The sequence below is a fragment of the Pinus tabuliformis genome, chromosome 8, assembly GCF_031772625.1.
Source record: "Pinus tabuliformis cultivar Carrire ecotype Pingquan chromosome 8, CPIR1, whole genome shotgun sequence".
Lineage (NCBI taxonomy): Eukaryota > Viridiplantae > Streptophyta > Pinopsida > Pinales > Pinaceae > Pinus > Pinus tabuliformis.
In genome coordinates, this window is record NC_142294.1 from 518948569 (window position 1) to 518965450 (window position 16882).

The window sequence follows — 16882 nt, forward strand, 5'->3', positions numbered from 1 at the left end:
GCCCTTTGAATTCCTTCAAACCAAGCTTATGCAAAAATAAAAAAAAAAACTACACACCTTTTTTTTTACTTTGTAGAAGCCTGATATTGAATCTGATGTATCTCTGTAATTTCGAATCATCCAATTCTGAAATTGTGACCTGTAGTAGCTTTCTATGTCCTCTTTCCAATGCCACTAGTCTGAACCAAATTGGATTCTCCAAGAAAGAGTTATGCACAATCTCCCACAGTGACCTGATTATAGACTGTTTCAGTAGAGCGAACTTGTATGAAGTGCCACGTGTCACTGTTTCAACCTTTGACTCTGAAAAATATATAAAGAAAACTACAGTCCGTCCTCTTTTTGTAACTTCTTACGAAATTTCAATCCGATGCTCAGAAAGAAAGTTATGACGATTTTCCCCAGGTCACCTGTTTTGAGTGTAATTCAGGAGTCTGCAAAAAGACCAACTTCCTCAGATCATATCTCCGCAAATATTGCGCGAAAAGATCTAAAATTCGGACCCAAGGTTCAGCGCCAATTCTTCTCAAATGGGTTTTTTTTGCGACTTCTGAAACGTCACAGAAAAAAAGTTATAGCGAAAATGCCACGATGACCTGTTTGGAGCAGCGAAACCCTAGAATCCAAAGCTCTGATACCAAATGTTATGAAACCAGCTCAAGAAAAGATAGAAAAGAAAGATCAACGCCTTAGAATTCAGCCTCTTCGAGGGGGCAACCTCCTTTACATTACATAAATGAACAATTCTTGGATGATACAAATGAAAATACCTCCTTTCTATATATAGGAGTCTAAGTGGTCCCAATAAAATCAAAGCCTACATAACAATAATATTGTAGGGCACAACAATAACAATAGTGGGCTTCTATGTGGCACAATAGTAACAATATGGGCACTACATGGGTACATCAATATAAATAAGGGGTATAACTACAATAGTAATGGGGTAATCACTAGTATTATAGGGACCCAACATAACACATACAGAATTGGCACTCCTTTACGGTATAGAAACGTAATTAGTGAATGGTAAGAGGAAAATTGAGCTGAGATTGATCTCAAAGAGGAGGAGATTCTAGCTTATTTTGGTGATCGTTTAACAGAAACAAGCCACATGTGTGGTAAATGAACCTTGTTAATGCAAACTTTTCATATCTATTGGATGATGAAGAATTTTTTGGCTAAGGCATTAATGTTGCCACTTATACGTATCCTAGGGCCCTAAGAAGATATTCAACCAATTCAGAGGGTAGTTCAACTGATTCATTGTGAAATCCAGCAGCATAATGCACATATAGCACACATTAAAAAACATATACAATGCAGGCCTTCGACAGAACAACGTGGATCTAATGCAATATATCCAACTCTGATTGAATATTCAGATGATTAATACCTCCTAGATGCATAGGAAGGTTTTTATGGCATTATTGTGTAGGCTAGTTCATATTATAGGATATAAAGGCAAATACATTTATTTAGCGTTGCTGGGAAAACTTAGACATTTTTGTTTTTGGACTTGTTATAATGCAACCAAATGGTCAACATACTTGGTTTCCCAATGGGTAGGTTGAGACCATTTGGACATGGACACATTCAAGTAATAGTACCGAATTTCAAATATGAAGATACATAATAACTTATTCAATATAAAACATATTATATCAAATTGAGGAATCCTTGATCAAGGTCCGAGTTAATCAAGAAACCACTATGGGATTTGGGTCACAGTAATCATGTTAATGATGGTCATAAACAACAGGGGTTGGCGTGGCTAGCCCCTCACATGTAACCTCATGCAAGGGAAGCTTGGGCATATCAATGAGGAGAGATGGTGGCATATGACAATGAATAAGGCCAGTTACATAGTTGGTATAATATTTATCAAAATTTCGAGATGAAAAAGCTGGAAATTTTGCAGGTAATCAGGAGTTTCGATTGAGGGAAATGGCCATTGTGTGCGGAGTGTAAAGGGAGGTTTAAAAGGATAGTGTTCGAGAAACCTCACCACACTTCCTTCACTCTCGTGCATATGTTCCAGTGGGCCCATATCTTTCTATTATGTCTTCAGTGATGTCTATCAACGTCAAATCGCTTTGGTCTGTTTGTATTGTTCTCTCTATTTTGGTTTGGGAATATTCTAGTTATGTGCCTATTTGTTTGGAATTTTGTATTATGGTAACCCTTGCGTCCACGGGACTACTTCCCCTCCACCAACAACCATTCTCCAAGTGTCCTCACAGGATTGGACCACATGCCAACTATATAACCAAGTCAACCTAATGATGTCAGCACCACATAAGCGTATGGATTTCCATGTGCCAACCATACATTTATAATTAACCCTACACATTGAATTTTTTATGCTCCTTTGTTAGTAGATTTAGGCTTGTGCATGGGGGTTTTCTTGTGCATGCGGAGTCGTTTAGGCGATGCCAAGAGCATTCAAATATATTTGAAATGGGTCGCTTCGGTTCTGAAGAATTTAAGGTCAATGGGAAGTCAACCCAAATGGGTGATAGGTTACATTCGAGGAGGAAGGTGGCTGAGTCTTCATTTACGCATGGGGTCTCTCAGCCCTCAATTTAACGAAGAGGTAAAGTTCCAGGATCACACTCTGCAAGATAAGCTTGATATGTTGTCTTGGGATAAGCCCCATCGAAGATGGAATGGTTTTGCTAAGATCATCCTTGTGCAACATCATCAGAGGAAATTATGGGTCAAATTTATTGAAATTTTATTTGGTCATTGTTCTTTGTTAGATCTCGTAGGAAAGTTCCACCCTTGGTACAACAAGCCCCATATCGCCCTCTCTCTCCACTCGATCCTCCCTATGTGATCATCCAACTGTGGGCCAAGGGTTTTAGGAATTTTATTGTATGAAAACATAGGAAGGTTTTCATAAGGGACGTTTGTGCAACAATGGAACGTCCCTCATCGCTCTAAAACCATGGGTCGAACTCAATCAGGGGGCGTGGTAAAGGACATGCTTTGAACAACCACACAAAGGGTCATTGGTGTGGTAGTATTGATCATTTGGGTAATGTAGCAGCTAACACATACAGAGTAGGAACTCCTTCACGGGCCAGAAATATAATTAGTGAATGGAGGGAGGAAATTAGAGTTGAGATGGATCCCAACGACCAAGAGATTTTTGCTAACTTTGGTGATATTTTACCATAACCACGTGAGACGCATGGTAGACGAACCTTGTTAATGAAAAATCTTCATATCTATTAGATGATGAAGGCTTTGTTGGCTAAGGCATTAATGTTGCCACTTACAGGTATCCCAGAGCGCTTAGAAGATATTCAAGAAATTCATAGGGAAGTCCAACTAATTGAGTGTCAAATCCAGCGGCAGAATGCAAGTGTGGCATGCATTGAAAGACATATTTCGTGCATGCCTGTGAGACAACAACCAAGATCTAGTGCAAAATATCCATATCCAGTTGAATCTTCAGATGATTAATGCCTCTTAGATGCAGAGGAAGGATTTTTTGGCGTTATTGTGTAGGTTGGTCGATATTAAAGAATATAAAGACAATTATCTGCTGGAAAAGCTTATGCATTTCCATTTTTGGACTGGTTATAATACAACGAGATGGTGAAGATATCGGGTTTCCTAATGGGCAGGTTGAGGCCATTTGGACACGGATGCTTATGTTGTAATACCTATTATAGTTTGAAGTAATAGAAAGGCACCACCCAAACATACAAAAACAAATTAAGGAAATTAATTTTCCAATTGTACGCTGTATTTATTTATAAATATTTTAAATTATTAATAATCTTAAATATATATATATAATATATATATATATATATATATATATATATATATATATATATATATATATATATATATATATTAGCTTTTTATATCAAACAATAAAAAATATGAAACTTTTGTTAAATATAATAATAATTTATATTTGTAAGTGTTTCAATATTTTTAAATACAAGTTTTTGTTTGGAAGTTATGTGAATATATAAAGTAAATGTTAATACAAGATTTTATGTTTAAATCTTCGAGATATTAACCCATGGAATTGTACTGAGTTAAGTTGGCAAAGATCAACCTAGAGATTATAGTGGTATAAAATCAACCATTATATATATATATATATATATATATATATATATATATAAAGTAAGTAAACACAAAGAACCAAATTAAACAACCATTAAACTAAAATAAAAATATAAAACATTCTTGTTAAAATTTACCATAACAATATAGAAATTTAATTTGAATTTGAGTAAATTTGGTCATAACAAAATAAATGAATTTTCCCATTAAATATATGCTTTAGAAGAAATAAAAAGGACCTCACTAGTTTTCAAGGGAGCTGGGTGGCGACGTAGTTCCAAATCCATTCCCAACTCATATATTGATTTAGCCTTATTTAGGGTCGTTGACATTATCTAAACATTTGTCAAAGTAATTCTTGTGCACACAATTATTTACTTGCACATAAAATTCACCGCCACATTGGTCTATGCCATTATGTCGATTCTTTTATAAGTGACATCTTGTATTTGTACTGTAAATGCATAAAGAAAACTATATGCGACAACCTGTATTTGTACTATAAAATCATAAAATTCACAGCTACATTTTTCAAATGGATGCTTTTATAAGTGACATAATGTATTTGTACTCTAAAATCATAAAATTCAGAGTCACATTTTTCAAATGGATGCTTCTATAAGTGACATCATGTATTTGTATTGCAAATGGTTGCACGCAACGCCATCACAAACATTATTACTAATTCCAAACTTCAAAACCAATATGCTCAAAAATCATTGTCATATATTTCGATTGAGTTTGTCATATATATATATATATTAGGAACAAGTAATCTATTTGAGAAGAAAATTGTAAACAATGTCTCAAAATATAGGAATAAGTAATCTATGTGAGAAGAAAATTGTAAACAATGTCTCAGAATATAAGAGTAGGCGTGAAATGGTGATTGCAAATGATTCTTTCGTGTGTTAATGATGTAATAGCTAAGCTGATGGCGTCTCACAAGGGTGATGTAAATTAAAAAAAGGAGGTATAAATATCAAATGTTATTTGAGTGAATTTTAGAGATATGCTACAAAAGTTTCGATTATATATATTTGGATAGTGTTTATTTCAATCCTAAAATTTTAATATTATCTATTAAATTATTAATATCATCAATTAATTGTTTTGTAGGAGCTCATCTAATTTTTTATTTTACAACTTGTAATTTATTTATTAATATCAATATAATTTTAATAGTTATCAATATCAGTAAGAATGTTTACAATTTCATTTTGTATCCATCAAATTATTTTGTGATTTGTTCATATTATCTTCTTTAATAGTTAAAAAAAAATATTTAAGCGCTTAACCTTGTCTCCTCATAATTGTGAAAACTTTTTATATATAAATAATTTAGTAAACTATTAATAATTTTACTATTCTTTTTTTGCTTAAGCAAGAGACGGTCCTTCTATTAACTTAGGTAAAAAATATTTTACACAGGTTACAACAGACGCACAGAGGCACAAACTCCCACAAAGGGAGAGTGAAAATACCCAAAGTACACATAAAACCCTCCAAAAATCAAACAGAAACAAGGCCTAGACTGCCCTGGAACCAAAAGTGGGCAAGTGGATCCAAAGTCTGTTGATCTGTCTTCTAACAATCCGACAGTCAAAATTCAACCCACGCGGAGGCGAAGCTCGCAAAAAAACCCTTAAGTTGCATGATCAACGCTGACTGTTGATCTTTTCCTTCTGATCCTACGGCTGGTGTCCATATCGCTCGGCTTAAAAGCCCGCTGAATACCGCGCGTTGAAGGCGGTTTGCTTTTCCGGTCCTCCACCATGTGTTGCTTCCTGAGTGGAATCGCTGACTTTTCATTAAAAAAGTCTTTGGTTTGGATGGCGCTTGATGATGGTGGTAAATCATTAGTGGTTTTATCCTTTCAGGCCCACCAATTTGCACGCCAAAAGGTGGCCGTTGATCTTCCCTCTTTGGATCTGACGGCCACAAACCAAATTGGACCGCACATCCTCTCGCGGATTACCCAACGATTTTACTATTCATATATAAAATCATCCTTATGATTATTTATTTAATTTTTAATTTATTTTCAAGCTTCTTTTTATTCATCTGTCATTATTTATTTTTATTATTTCATTGCATGTTTAACATAATTTGATATTTATCATGATTAGTAACTCTAGATACTTTCATTCTCGTAAAATAATAATTTTTAACTAATTTTCAACAGTTTTTTTTTTTTCAATGTGAAGAGTAGCTATTTTTAATTATAATTCTAAATATTTTGAAAATATCATATTCATATATTTAAAGTAACTAGATATTTTATATAATATAAATTTTAATTAAACCCATACGGTGTAGTGTTTTTTCATGGTACCTGATGTGTTTTTTCATGGTACCTGATGTTGTAAAGGTTATAAGTTTGATACTCTCTCGACTGGTGTGGTTGAGGAATCCATTCGTGCTTAGGGCTGGTGTGGGTAAGGATAGGTCTAGTGTGCCCCACGATGAGTAGATTAGGCATGCTAGTCATCTTAGGACTCACATAAGTGTGCTCTCTCTCTCTCTCTATAATTTGATTATTAACTTGCAAACTAAAAACATATTATCTCTCTCTATAATTTGATTATTAACTTACAAACTAAAAACGTATTATCAAAATTTAGCTATTTTCGATATTGAAGTATTGCATTATTTTCTCTATTATTAGGCATTTTCATTTTTTCAAATAAATTTATTATCAAAATTTATTAAATTCTTATTTTTTTTTTTTTTTACCTGGAACGAAAGTAGGGGAAACTGGGAGCACTTCATCGTGAATGTTAAATTGAATGGCAAGTCATGTTTGCGGGACACAAGGTAATTAAAGAGTCAAACCTAGAACCAACAACAACAAGAACCTCGTGTCTAGGTCTACACCACTTGGACTAACTGTTGAGAATAAACCAATTTTTATTGATTTATTATAATCATTTTAAAACCTAAAATAAACCTTTTATAAAAAATAAAGTTATTATCATTAAATTTTTATTCGTCTTTATAATTATCTTTTATAATATTTTTTTATTGATTATAATTGCGTGTTTGATATTTTTCCTTTTATTTATTAAAGTGATTATAATTGAGTTTGATATTTGTTCATTTATTTATTAAAATATTCATAAATATTAGATCAAAAAGAATAATTTTAAATCAATTTTATGATGTAAGTTATTACAATTTGTTTTTTTCTCATAACAAAATATACAATATATATTTTTAATATAATCCACTTCGTTTTTCCCCAAATTCTCAATAATAATGATGATTATACAATTAAACAATTATATTCATCAAGTTATTATTTTTTAAAATTATATATTTAATTTTACTAAATACATTATGTATATTTTAATGGTTTTATCACTATAAAAAGTATATGACTATGGAATGCATTTTACCTGAAACCACGATTTGAATGTTTTGTCATTTTTCTTCTCTCCATTTATGATTTAATATTCTTTTAACAATTTTTCTTATAACATTTAAGATAACATAATGAATTTCCAAAATATATATTTGAATTATATATCATTTAATTCAAAATTATTACTATTCATTTTAAACATGTATGAATCTAAATGTATTTTAATGCTCAATCTATTATATATTGAGGAGGAGTGAATTCTAAGTACAAGTAGTAATTTTGAATACAAAGTATTGTAAAAGATTAGTATAAGATGTAAACTAATTGTAAATTTGACATTCATATATACAATCCTTACTTTGGAGTGTAAAAACATTTAATATTGAAGTAAGAGGCGTATTAGTAATGGATAAAGAAAAATAAATATAACTAACATAGCCACTTACTCTACACCAATAAGAATTCAATTTATGAATAAGTGTTTTCCTACAAGATAAACACCAAGAACTAGTTTCAAATATGAATATACATAAGATTTTATTCAAGACAAACGAATTAATTCAAATTGAGGAAAATATTGTTTTTCGGTCAAAATTACACACTTTATTTCTAATTATAAATCTTTTGAATTATTGTATTTTTAAATATGAGTTTTTTTTAGGAAGTCCACTTAGCAAGTTTGTGAAAATGTAAAGTAAATGTTAATAGAAGATTCCATATCCAAATATTTGGGATATGAAGTCATGGAATTGTACGAGTTAAGATGAAAAAGATCCACGACGAGGTTGTAGTGGTAGCAAGATGAATCAACCATCAAAGTATAGATAAGCATATAATACAATATCTTAGTCTAATATAATAGAAAGTAAGCAGACAGACGCAAAGAACCAAATTGAACTCACGTTATTCAAGAAAACAATATAAATGAATCTTCTTAATTTTAGCAATAATAATATAAATGAATCTTTTTAACTTTGGCCATAACAATATAAATGAATTTGGCCATGTTTTATTGTGAAGCTTTTGAACAAATAGAAGGACCGCACTAGTCTTTAAGGCAGCTGGGTGGCGAAGTAGTCCCCAAAGCCACTCCCACCGCATTGGTACATATTGAATTTGCTGCGTTTGTAGCCGTTGAACTTATGTGAACATTTTCCAAAGTAATTCCTGTGCACGGAACTGTTTCGCTGCACGAAAAATTCACAGCCACATTCGTCGATGACGTTCCGTGGATGTTTTTAAAAGTGACATCCTTTATTTGTACTGCAAATGACTGCACACAACATCATCACAAACATTATTGCTGATTTCAAACTTCAAAACCAATATGTCCAAAAGATATTGCGATAACCGATATGTATGAAAATTATTGTGTTATATACTATTTGTCATTTCTATGCATTTAATATGGCGAAAAATTATATCAGAGACATGATTACTGATTCCAAACTTCAAAACCAATATCCAAAATTTGTTTATAATTGGAGTAGTTGTAACTAATGATGCTAAAAATAATTAATTTCCTATTTCAAGCGAATAGATACTAAAGGGAAAGAAATTGTACTTTCGTGCTTATTATATGCACATACACCAGTATTTCAGAATTGACGACATATATGGGAACTATATACCCACAGACTTCAAACTGATATTTGAAGAACAACTGGAACAAAACGCAATCTTAAAAGAGACAAAAGTACTATGATGCCCAATTAATTAAGATGCGTGTTGTATATGTTTTTCCCTTGGGTATAATATGAAAACAACATGGAATTGTGCACAAAAGTTAGCTGATCACCTGAATTTTGCATGGCGAAGACGAATCACAATAATACTGATCAATGATAATCGGATTCTTGACATTATCAACAACTATGTCCTCAAATGTGATATTCCGTGCGTAGCCAGAACCACCCTGTATATTTAGAAAAATCATGAATTATGCTATAATCATGGTAGATAATGAAGATTAATATCAATTACAAATTGTAATGGATTGTTGTTGCATAGTGAAAATTTCAAGAGAAAATTTTAAAATCAATAGAAATAGTTAAAAGAGTCATACACATGCTAAACCAACCTGCCAAGTCTTGATTCTAGCTCCGTTGGATGTTCCGCTAAAAGTGATGTTTTGGACAAGAATGTCATCAATTTTGGCTGCTTCTCCATTTTCTCCCAGGCTTCCAATACTGCAGAAAATAAGAAGTACAATTAAAATTGCATTCTTAATGTCTCATCTTACTGTATTGTATTTTCTGCATGATAAGAGCAAAAATACATATCTCACCTGATGCCATGGCCTGGGCCACAATTTATATTTTTGACATTAATTGTAGATGAGCCCGACGAAATGGAAATGCAATCATCCCCTGGTATACAATATTTACAATCATAATTAGCATGTTTGTCAATTTGAAGTTTAGATAGGTAAAATTAAGGTTTGCAGTTATAGCAACGTTAAGATAGGTCTAAGCTAGACGGAAATATACTAAATTATTATTAAGCTATTGGATCTATGATAAATGGGTTTATGTGAATGAACAAATTAACGCAAAGCAGTGAAATTAATAGTTTCCAACCTGTCTCGATGACACAGTTGTTGATTTGGGCATTCTGAACTCTTTGTATATGGATACCATCAGTGTTCGAGCTATCCTCGGGAGCTTGTATCTGCAGCCCGCTTAGTTGGATATCCGAAGAGTCCACCACTGCGAGATGCATCTGTTGGCTATTGACAAATTGTAGATTTCTAATCAAAACATTCGAACATCTAGTGATAGACATTGCCTGTAAGACCAACGCATAATCCAAACCCATTGCATGAGAACAGCCGCCTTCAATTAAAATTTACAGAAAAATAAATAAAAAATAAACTATTTATAACATCGTGTCTCTCTTCAAGCAAATAAACAAGGTGATTAGGTTGGAAACAAACCGTCGAAGCCGCATCGAGGCAACCCTGCACACATGAACATTTCTGATGATTAATATAAATTGAAGCAGATGGTTTATACTTGTTGTATTGATGTTTAATGTTAAATGTTAAGAGTTGGAGAGATGAGTGCGGATGGTGCTAGTGGGTGGAGTCGTACGTGGATATTCAATGGAGGAGAGATGATGGAATATTAGAGAATGCGACACAATGGTGACAAAAAGACCAGGTGAAATAGAAATGCTTACTTGTTGTTCGTGCACTTTGCAGGACTTCGACCACCAAGCCTGGCCTTGACCATCAATGACACCACCACCTTCTATGGTCAACCCAGATATACCAGAAAATCGGAGCCACATACGACGTTCATTGCTATTCCATGCAGATTGTTGATTGGGTGCAACTATTGTTCCTGTAATCTGCAAGTAATCTATGTCAGCATACTTTGCGTCTATTGTCATCACAAGTAGACAACCCGACATCCAACTTTCTTACCTCTACTGAAATATGAGACTTGCAAGGACCAAGAAATGTCACTCGCGTAACTAGAAATTTCTTTCGCGACGGTACTTGGAACACTGCATCGGAAGGTGCCGTGCATGCTGCTTGCCATGCTTCTTGGAATGCCTAAAATAACAAGAAAATAACAATAAACACCGAGTTAATAACCACAAAAGAAGAAATAATGATAACAATATTAATAATTTAATTAGTCACATTTTCTTGTGGGGGAAGAAAACATATTCTCATCAATAAGATTTAATTGGTTGTAAAGATCTTAATTAGATTACAAAGTATATATAATCTATTTTCCCAAATTTCAGTTAGAGTGAAAGGTATATGAAGGAACACGTATATTTTCTAAATTGGTTGTAAAAAATTTAATTAGATTACAAAGTAATAAAATATATCAAGGAACAAGTATGTTTTCTGGACGGTTAGAAGAAAGAAAAACCTATTCCCACTATAAAAATACTGCAGTGAGTCGAAGGGCAAGGGCAAGGGCAAGGTATGCTCAGCGCATCAAACTTTGCACGAGTATCAAAAGAATATTGAACATATATAATAATTGATTAAAAGGTAGTCACCGTCCGATCATCATTTAGACCGCTGCCATGTGCACCGTAGTCCATGACATTGAAGATCGGTGAAGCGCTGGAATCACTTTTGGTCAGCAGCACCTTTCTATGAGTAGCTCAACTTGAATCCACCATTAACAGGGCCATAAAAGCAACAGCTGAAGCGAATGTAGTCTGCAGATAATTTCTTTGTTAAAAGCGTCTTATCATTTTTTCACACACACAGACTGACTGCAGATAATTTCTTTGTTAAAAGCGTCTTATCATTTTTCCACACACATCATATTGTTTGCAACCTACAGAAGCATAGTGTGGTTTAGTCATTACCAATGATTTAAAAGCCATTGCGAAAATTTTGAAGCCGAACCTTTGTTGCAGCCTACAGGTGATCGAAACGTGTTTCATGGCAAGGAGAAGAGCGGGGATTTTATAGTGCTAAAAGCCATTTAAAACGTGTTCCTATTTCTTCTTTTCTTTCTATCTCAGGGACTCGATTTCGTCCGCTTTATTTTTTTCTGACCGCAATGTGCCCATCAAAATTGACTTAACTGTCACTAGGCATTGTGGAGACTGTGCTGCTGTAACATATCCAAATTCCAGTTTGATTGTTGTTCAATTTGTGATCGCTGACGTATTTATCTTTGGACCATGCAAGTCGGAATAATGGTAGAAGTACTTTCCCCGCATTATGCCGTGCTGCGGAACCAAAAAAACACTGGCAAGGGCTAACCAGCCATATATTGAGTCATAAATGCCCTTGCCAGCTATGTATGTGGTGCACGTCAGGCAGGATGGCATAAGATGGCATACATAACTCCGGCGGGCGACCTCGCGTTTCCGGTGACATACGCGGGACCCACCAACGAGGGCCCGCCCGCCCCGTCTCGTTTTTGACTACGGCGACCCTCCCGTCTCGTTTTTGACTACTAGCAAGGAGCCCGTTAGTCGGCTGAGGGGAGCGCCGTCCTGGTACGAGGAAGAAGAACCCATGGTGGCTTCACGTATGCAAAGCCTGAGGTTGGTCGTCCCAGGAGGTCAGCGGCTGGACACGCCCGTTTTGTTAGAAGAGGCCGCAGACTACATCGTGGCGCTTAACATGCAGGTTCAGGCCATGAAGACACTCGCAAACTGCTACACAAATTCGAGTGCTCATGCTCCTTGTCATGTTTAGAAACAATGTCACAAGGTGCTCTTGCTCCTTGACAGGCATTTTGCAGGTGGCTAGTTATATTTATGCCCAGGAGATAAACAAAAACATAGGGGCGTTTGAAAAGACACGGGTCATTAGTGAAATTAGATTTCTGTAAATCTTATGTCTTCAATAATGGAGACGAATGTACTGCGGCTGCTCCTTTGCTTATCCATTGTTAATTCTGCTCTTTAAATCTGTAAGTGTATGTACCTTTGGCTGCTAACAAACTAAAACTCCACATTCTGGATTTCTCTGTCTTCTTGATACCTTTCAGATGCTATGGCCGGTGGAATTGAAGCCTAAATCTATAGGCTTGCTTTTTTCTTTATTGTGCAACAGGGAATGTTCAGTGTGTGATTTGTGTATCAGATTTTTGTTGCATTGTGTCTCTGCGTTTCCGTATGAAGCTGACAGTAAAATGTAGATTCGCTGTGTAATGTTCAGGATTATCAACGAAATAGTTTCTTTCAAATCCTAATAGTTTTTTTCGAATAGAAATCTTAATAGTTATTTTCAAATCCAAATTTATCAATATGGGAATTCACTAAAAATATGAATTCACCAAAATCGGAATTCAATTAAAAAATAATTGGAATTCACATTTTTTTTAATTAATTCACTAAAAAAATTATGAATTTCAATTCACTACAATGTGACCTACGATTTAAATTTAAAATACATTTTTTAAACTATTTTCTGAACATACAATTTAAGTAATACATTTCTGAAATGGATTCAGCTGTTTTGAAAATACATTTTAGAATTTATAGATGATTGCAGCCATTCTAAAAATATATTTTTTTAAATTCATAAATGGATTCAGCCTTTTAAAAAAAAAAATTGGGATGTTGAAATTATGCAGATTAAACATTTCAAATTTATGTTTTTAAAAATCTCAAACAGGGTTTCATTAAAATTAACCAAAAAAAATGTTAAGGAAAAAAATATATTTAAATTTAAGTTTTTAAAACTCTAGATCAGATTTTGATTAAAATTAACCACAAAAAATGTTGTGAATTTTTTTTGGAAAATAGATCAGATTTGAATTAAAATTAATCAGAAAAATGTTGTGAAAAAAACCTTTTAAACATAAGTTTTTAAAAATCTCAATCAGATTTTGATTAAAATTAATCAGAAAAATGTTACAAAAAATCTTTAAAACCCTGACCAGATTTTGATTAAAATTAAAAAAAAAAATATAATGAAAAAGAATAATTATTTCATCTATAAAATAAACTACACCATTACTATCATTTTATCTAATTATATATACATTCTGTAAAATTATATATACTGAAATCAATTTTGAAAAATCATGTATACAGAAATCAATTTTCAATCTTCCAAGTTGACGGTCCAGTGCCAGTTAATGCAGTTGTTTTTTGCATCATCTTGTATTTAGATTGATGTGCCTTACTTTTGTGGACGATGATAAGAGCAAAGCATTTTAATCCTTCAATTTTAGAGCTATAAAGTATTTTGGACATAAATATATATCGGATTATATATATTTAGAGTTGTTCTGTATTTTTGAATTGATTAATTTGAATTTTTGATTGTGATTAATCGCACGATGCATTTCAACTTTAAATTTTCTAGCGAAGTAAGGAAGAAATAAATGTATTTAATGATATATATTATTCAATTTCATATTATCTACTATTAATATTATTACATTTGATCTTTGTAAGGAAATTAACATTATTACATTGTTAAATACATATAACTTAATTAATTACTTAATTAATTATTTTTAGATCAATTTAAAACTACTAAATTTTAGATATTAAATGTATATTTAAAATAAATAACAAATATTATATCACATTATCCTTACTCTCTTTGTTCACTTAATTATAACACTCCAATCTAATTAATTATAAAAGGATAAGCAAAGGAGCAGCCGCAGTACATTCGTCTCCATTATTGAAGACATAAGATTTACAGAAATCTAATTTCACTAATGACCCGTGTCTTTTCAAACGCCCCTATGTTTTTGTTTATCTCCTGGGCATAAATATAACTAGCCACCTGCAAAATTCCTGTCAAGGAGCAAGAGCACCTTGTGACATTGTTTCTAAACATGACAAGGAGCATGAGCACTCGAATTTGTGTAGCAGTTTGCGAGTGTCTGCATGGCCTGAACCTGCATGTTAAGCGCCACGATGTAGTCTGCGGCCTCTTCTAACAAAACGGGCGTGTCCAGCCGCTGACCTCCTGGGACAACCAACCTCAGGCTTTGCATACGTGAAGCCACGATGGGTTCTTCTTCCTCGTACCAGGACGGCGCTCCCCTCAGCCGACTAACGGGCTCCTTGCTAGTAGTCAAAAACGAGACGGGAGGGTCGCCGTAGTAAAAAACGAGACGGGGCGGGCGGGCCCTCGTTGGTGGGTCCCGCGTATGTCACCGGAAACGCGAGGTCGCCCGCCAGAGTTATGTATGCCATCCTATGCCATCCTGCCTGACGTGCACCACATATATAGCTGGCAAAGGCATTTATGACTCAATATATAGCTGGTTAGCCCTTGCCAAAAACACTGACCTTTGTGTACTATTCGAACATTCTCATTTTGCACGACCGTACTTATCCATTTTGTGGTCAATACGAGCGCCAAGTATTTTTCTTTCTGAGAAAAGTTGAGAGAGAGAGAAAGAGAATTTTTTTCTTTCTGAGAAAAGTTGAGAGAGAGAGAAAGAGAAAGTTGAGAGAGAGAGAAAGAGAATGTGGGTGCAATCGCGGGTGTGGCGGAAATATAAGTTTTTCTTCATCCACGTAGAGCTGCAGGACGACCCAGAGATAATAAAACTGCCGACTCTAATTACAAACGTCCCATTTTCTTCATTGCTACAACCGACTACGCCCCAAATCCTCCTGTTGTTGCGCTATAAACGTGTCAAACCTGATCTACTCTGAAATGAATGCTCAAACCGAGCGCTCAATTCCGCAGTCAACCCGCGCTATAAACGTGTAAAGCCTAAATCAACTAGTCTGAATGAATGCAATTTTTGTGTTTTACAACTCTTCCTAACCGAGCGCTCAATTTCACAGGGGACCATATAGAAATCTAACCTCCTGTTAAACCCATCTTCTAAAATTCCTCCATCCACGCATGCCTGCGTCAACTCATACATTTTTCTACACAAACTTTTCTTTTCCTTTCAATTATGTACAAATCTCGAAATTTCTCCGGTGGGAAAAAAAGTATTAAAAAAAAAATTAGTGTTTGGAAAATATAATTAGGTGGGTAGATCTGTTTAATTAGGTGGGCATAGATAGTTAGGTTGACCGATGTGTTTATATGGAAAAAAAAATTCCTTCTAAATAATTATTACGCCCATGATAACTATTTAACTATTATATTTTTAATACTAACTATAAAATAATTAATATTAATTATAAAATAAACGGTTAAGATTTATCTAGAAAGTTATTATCTCTTTTTTGCCCAAGTATGCATCATGTGAACACGAGTTATGTTTATTTAAACATGTGAATTCTAAACTATTATTCTTGTGTAGGAGCTCCTTATATTCCTCTTCTACATTGTAATATATTTGTTAATTCAAGATCAATACAATTGCAATGGATAGTAAGGTCAGTGATGATGTTTACAAATTCATTCAAGAACTTATTTAACAAACATATGGAAACATTGTTTGGTTTTTAAAGTATACAAAAGTGAATTGTATTTTCATTTTAATTTCAACCAGAAGAACTTACACTTTGAATTAATAAACTTCATTGGCTTTTTTATTTCTCTTTATTTGAACTAAGTTGAGCCTCAACAACACTGGATAGAAGAACAATCACCAATGGAATGCTAGTATTCCTTTACATATTTGTAATATTTCCATAATAAACCCCCTTGCTATCTATTCACTTTTTCTACCCTAAGATAATATGTTTATACCATTATATATGGTTTAGTTGGAAAGATAGTTTGAATATTACGTACATTTTTTCATGCACAAATTATTTGGTAAGTTATTAATATTTTCAGTTTGATATTATGATACTTCAGTTTGTGTCATTATGTATGGTTTATTTTAAAAATTAGTTCTACTATCGTGTAGATTTTTTATGCATAAATGATTTAGCTAGTTATTAGTATTTGAAGAATGGTTAGAAAGAAGAGGATACACTCAAATTATTCTTAAAAGGGACCAGAGTAATGTGATCCCAGTTTAATTAATTAAGATGTCTACTATATATGTATTTCAT

The 16882-nt window shown here is 33.5% G+C and overlaps 1 protein-coding gene across 1 annotated transcript; it reads right to left on the reverse strand.

Moving 5' to 3' along the window:
- Nucleotides 1-8501: 8501 nt before the first annotated feature.
- Nucleotides 8502-11521, reverse strand: LOC149236419 (putative polygalacturonase At1g80170). Its single transcript, XM_089368901.1, has 9 exons — nt 11477-11521; nt 10884-11015; nt 10637-10807; nt 10392-10415; nt 10036-10243; nt 9744-9825; nt 9537-9645; nt 9255-9371; nt 8502-8729 (listed from the first exon to the last, which is right to left on the reverse strand). The coding sequence occupies exons 1-9, from the start codon at nt 11519-11521 to the stop codon at nt 8502-8504; spliced, it is 1116 nt and encodes a 371-aa protein (XP_089225027.1).
- Between the last annotated feature and the right edge of the window lie 5361 nt (nt 11522-16882).

Coding starts and splice junctions, on each gene's coding strand:
- LOC149236419 (XM_089368901.1), bottom strand. CDS start 11,521: ATGGACTACGGTGCACATGGCAGCGGTCTAAATGATGATCGGACG. Junction 11,016..11,476: donor GTCTAAATGATGATCGGACG/GTGACTACCTTT, acceptor TTGTTATTTTAG/GCATTCCAAGAAGCATGGCA. Junction 9,826..10,035: donor CAACTGTGTCATCGAGACAG/GTTGGAAACTAT, acceptor ATTGTATACCAG/GGGATGATTGCATTTCCATT.